The sequence below is a fragment of the Rhinopithecus bieti genome, unplaced genomic scaffold (genome assembly GCF_001698545.2).
Source record: "Rhinopithecus bieti isolate Rb0 unplaced genomic scaffold, ASM169854v2 scaffold_19737, whole genome shotgun sequence".
Classification (NCBI taxonomy): domain Eukaryota; kingdom Metazoa; phylum Chordata; class Mammalia; order Primates; family Cercopithecidae; genus Rhinopithecus; species Rhinopithecus bieti.
In genome coordinates, this window is record NW_016809683.1 from 2388909 (window position 1) to 2393827 (window position 4919).

Consider the following 4919-nt stretch of genomic DNA (forward strand, 5'->3'; position numbering starts at 1 on the left):
AAAAAAAAAAAAAAAAAAAAGAAAGAAAAAAAAGAGTTTAAGCAAAAGTGAGGAAGGTGCTTGTTAAGAGCTGGAAATCGGGATGGAGGCACCCGTCCAGACAGCCTCCTCACCGCCCCACCGTCTCCACAGCAGCCCCTGTTTCAGATTCACAACCCTGCCTCGAGTGATGAGGTGAGTTATCCTGGAGGCAGGGTGGGCCTTGGAGGCCAGCACTCACTTTTTCATCCCATGATTTATTTGCGAAGCAGAGAGCATCTGCCGGGTGCCAGGCACTAGCTAGGTGAGGACAGAATCAGGTAGAAATCTCAGCCTAGCCACACGGAAGCTGTGTGATCTTGGACAGGCTGCATGCCCTTTCTGAGCCTCAGTTTGCTCACCTGTAATGCAAAGGTAACAAAATCTCCTTGACAGAGGCATAGTGAGGAATCAAGAGAACAATGGGCCTGGAGCACATACCTGGTGCTTGGCCCCCAGTAGGCCTTCATTCTCGTCGTTACTGACACCTGAGGTCACTGAGCATGCACCACTGTCCGTTCATTATCTTGCATAACTCTCAAAATTATCCTGCAAGGTAATATTTCATCTGCATGAAACAGACAGAGAAACTGAGGTTACAGAGGTTTCCTGATCTGCTCAAGTCTGCTGGCAGCTAAGTGGATGAGGCCAGATGCAAACTAGGCATTGAGCAAAACAGGCAGGCCACCTGCGCTCATAGAAATTATTATTATTATCTGAACACAGTCCACACAAATCACCCACCCCTCTCCAGCCCTGCAAGGATATGTGAAGTGAGTTAACTGTATTTGAACCAAGTGGTCCACGTGTTAGTTATACGACTGTGAACAGGGGCTTCAACCCCCTCAGCCTCAGTTTCCTGCCCTGGAAAATGGGGAGAATAATCTCAGCTACCCCAAAGAGTCGCTGCATAGGTTAAGTCAGTTACGCCGCATAACTGCTTCAGGGCGCCTGTGACTCCCAGCTGTTAGGACTGGTGTTCTGTGGCCAGAGGAGGGCAGGGGTCGCACTGGCAGGTGAACTCACTGCCTGGGCTCTCTCCCTGCAGGGGATGTCTTCATCCTGGTGTTCAGCCTGGATAACCGGGAGTCCTTCGATGAGGTCAAGCGCCTCCAGAAGCAGATCCTGGAGGTCAAGTCCTGCCTGAAGAATAAGACCAAGGAGGCCGCGGAGCTGCCTATGGTCATCTGTGGCAACAAGAACGACCATGGCGAGCTTTGCCGCCAGGTGCCCACCACCGAGGCCGAGCTGCTGGTGTCCGGCGACGAGAACTGCGCCTACTTCGAGGTGTCGGCCAAGAAGAACACCAACGTGGACGAGATGTTCTACGTGCTCTTCAGCATGGCCAAACTACCGCACGAGATGAGCCCCGCCCTGCATCGCAAGATCTCCGTGCAGTACGGTGACGCCTTCCACCCCAGGCCCTTTTGCATGCGCCGCGTCAAGGAGATGGACGCCTATGGCATGGTCTCGCCCTTCGCCCGCCGCCCCAGCGTCAACAGTGACCTCAAGTATATCAAGGCCAAGGTCCTTCGGGAAGGCCAGGCCCGCGAGAGGGACAAGTGCACCATCCAGTGAGCGAGGGATGCTGGGGCGAGGCTTGGCCAGTGCCTTCAGGGAGGTGGCCCCAGATGCACACTGTGCGCATCCCCCCGCCGAGGCCCCCGCAGCAGTCTTGTTCACAGACCTTAGGCACAGACTGGAGGCCCCCGGGCGCTGGCCTCCGCACATTCATCTGCCTTCTCACAGCTTTCCTGAGTCCCCTTGTCCACAGCTCCTTGGTGGTTTCAGCTCCTCGGTGGGAGGACACATCTCTGCAGCCTCACACCTTCCTCTCCTGGGGTTGGAAGGAATGTTGATCCCAGAGGGGTGAGGATTGCTGCATCATAAGGAGCCTCCTGGGACAAGTCTCAGGATGCAAAGGACACGGAAGGCCAGATGAGAAAGGTCTCCTCTCCGCTGGCATAACACCCAGCTTGGTTTGGGTGGCAGCTGGGAGAACTTCTATCCCAGCCCTGCAACTCCTACCCTCTGGGTTAGCTGCCTCTGCACCCCCTCCCACCCCTAGCACACACACAAGTTGGCCCCCAGCTGCCCCTGACATTGAGCCAGTGGCGTCCGTGTGTTTGAAGGGGGCGTGGCACACCTCCTAGACCACGCCCACCTCCTAGACCACGTTCCTCAGCCTCCTCTCCCAGATCCCTCCGCCCGACAGTTGTGCTTTGTTGTGGTTGCAGCTGTTTTCGTGTCATGTATAGCAGTAGAAATGGAAATCATTGTACTGTAAAAGCCTAGTGACTCCCTCCTTGGCCAGGCCCTCACCCAGTTCAGATCCACGGCCTCCTCTGGGGACGCCTTCCTCCTCTACTCCCAAACAGGGTTTCCATGGCCTGTCTGCAGCCAGACATTGACCTCCACCATTGAACTCCACGGTTTACAGACAATTGCACAAGCGTGGGGTGGACAGGCCAGGGCTGCTTTTTTTAATGCTCCCATTTCACAGAGGATACCACTGAGACTCGGAGGGGACATGATGAGCCCCAGGCCACAACCCTGTCCCCTAGCAAGTTCAGGGTACAGCTCCACCTAGAACCAGGCTGTCCTCTACTGTGCTCGTTCCTCAAGCATTTATTAAGCACCTACTGGGCGCTGGGTTCACTGTGTCCTAGGAAACCAAGAGGGTTCCCAGCCCTGGCCTCTGCCCGCCCCTGCTGCCCCACCACCTTCTGCACACACAGCGGTGGGGAGGCAGGGAGGAGCAGCTGGGACCCAGAACTGAGCCTGGGAGGGGTCCAACAGAAAAGCTCAGGGCAGGTCTTCTCCTTGTGCCTGGGATTGGGCTATGCTGGGTCCAACCATGTACTCAGGCATGGTGGGTTTGAACCCATAAACCAAAGGCCCTTGTCATCAGCTCTTAACAAGTATATTTTGTATTTTAATCTCTCTAAACATACGGAAGTTTTCGGGCCCTAAGGAACCTTAGTGATCCTATAATGGATCTTTCTGAGGTCCAGAAAGGGTTAGTAACTTCCCCCAGGTCACACAGCAAGTCTGTGGGTGGCAGAAGCAAGCTAGTGCTGGGCATTCAGTACCTACCACGATGTGCCCCCTCTCTTGATGCTTGGCCCCTGGGGCCTTCAGGGCTTTGGGACATCTTGTCCTCAACCCTCTCCCTAGATCAGTCTGTGAGGGTCCCTGTAGATATTGTGTACCCCATGCCAATGTATATACAAGTACACACAGATGTACACATGCTCCAGCCCCAGCTCTGCATACCTGCACCTGCATCTCAGCTTTGGCCCCTGCCTGCGTCTGTGCTGAACGCAGCAGCTCCAACCCTGCCTCTGTCCCCTTCCCCACCCCCTGCCCGAGCCCTCTGAGCGGACCAGGCACCTTGGCTGCACCAGTGTGTGGCCTGCTCTCTCCCAGGCACAGCCCCGCTGCCATGGATCTCCGTGTACACTATCAATAAAAGTGGGTTTGTTACAAAGCCGTGTCCTTGCCCATGTGTATTTTTCGTATTTCCAAGAGGAAGTGTGCCCCCTCCCCGACCAAAGCTGGCCTTTCCTGCCCAAAATGCACCTGCTGAGTGCCCTGGCCCTGAGGGTCAGTACTGAGTCCACCTTCAAGTTTAAGTGTCGGGGAGGGGATAAGACCCCAGATGGAAGGTGATGCCCTCCTTCAGCTTGGTCCTCCTGGGTCCTCCAGGTTTGTGTACCGAGGTGTCTGTGTCCACACAGGAGGGGCCCCTGTGGACCATTAGCTCCAGGAGGTTCTCCGTGTCTTAGTTCTTCATGGTTCCTGTGCAGCAGCAATTTCACCTCCAGGGGACAGTTGGCAATCTCTGGAAACCTTTTCCAAGCCTGGGGCTGGGGCTGCTGCTCTCACCTGGTGGGTGGAGGCCAGGAACACCGTTCAGTATCCTCCAGTGCACAGGTCACCCCTCTACTTCACCCCACTGAGAATTATCTGGCCTCAAATACTGAGCGTGGGCAGCCTTACTTAGACTCAACCTGGGGGCCAGGACACGGCCCCCACCTGCGTGTGGTGGATTTGCTGGACCACATCCTGGACGGAACCCAGTACACATGGGGCTCACGGGATGAGCCCTCCTGTGAAGTAAGACAGGATGTGGGTGGGGATGGCAAGTGGAGGCTGAGGAAGAAGGTCTGGGTCCTGACCAACACTGAACGTGCCCCCGGGAATGAGAGGTTTCCCTGGACAGAGGGAAAGGAGAAAGTCAGTGAGTGTTCACTGTGCGTTTTACCAGGCGGGTCTCATGCCATCCTATCACCCAGCCCTGAAGGAAGCCCACTCATGTTCACCCCATCTGAGCATTTAGGTTCAGAGAGCTCCATATCTTGTCCAAGATGGCACAGCTGGTGAAGTGGCAGATCAGGGATTCAACACCAGAGGCTGTCTGATCTCTGTCTGGCTGAAGAAAGAGTTTGCATCCGGGAGGTGGAAACAGTCCGTTCTTTTGATCAGCAAATGCCACCAGCAGGATCAGGGAGCCAGGCCCTAAAGGAGGTTGAGAGACAGTCAGTATAAGGTCCACTGGGAACCACATTGTCCATTGGGAAGCCACAACCTCTGCACAGACATTCACAAAACAGAGCCAGGCAGTGGTGGAGGCAAGACCACGCAAGTCCGTGGTGTGGGGAGCTGGAGAACTCACAGCCTCTGCCTACCTGGGGGCCGCACTCCCAGCCTCTGCATATCTGGGAGCCCTGCTTTCAGCCTCTGCCTACCTCGGGGACCCTGCTTCTAGTCTCTGCCTACCTGGGGGCTTGGCTCCTAACCTCTGCCTACCTGGGGGCCCGTCTCCCAGCTTCTGATAACCTAGCACCCCAGCTCCCCTCCAATCCTTTGCCCACACCAGCCACAGAAGGTCAGTGTGG

At 55.8% G+C, this 4919-nt stretch overlaps 1 protein-coding gene across 2 annotated transcripts in view; it reads left to right on the forward strand.

Moving 5' to 3' along the window:
• RASD2 (RASD family member 2) overlaps positions 1 to 3510 on the forward strand; it is a 14046-nt gene extending 10536 nt beyond the window's left edge. For both annotated transcript variants that reach the window (XM_017890134.1, XM_017890133.1), the window contains exon 3: positions 1067 to 3510. In XM_017890134.1, coding sequence (XP_017745623.1) covers positions 1067 to 1596 — 530 coding nt within the window. In that variant the 3' untranslated portion in view covers positions 1597 to 3510. The remainder of the gene's footprint in view (positions 1 to 1066) is intronic.
• Positions 3511 to 4919: the final 1409 nt, after the last annotated feature.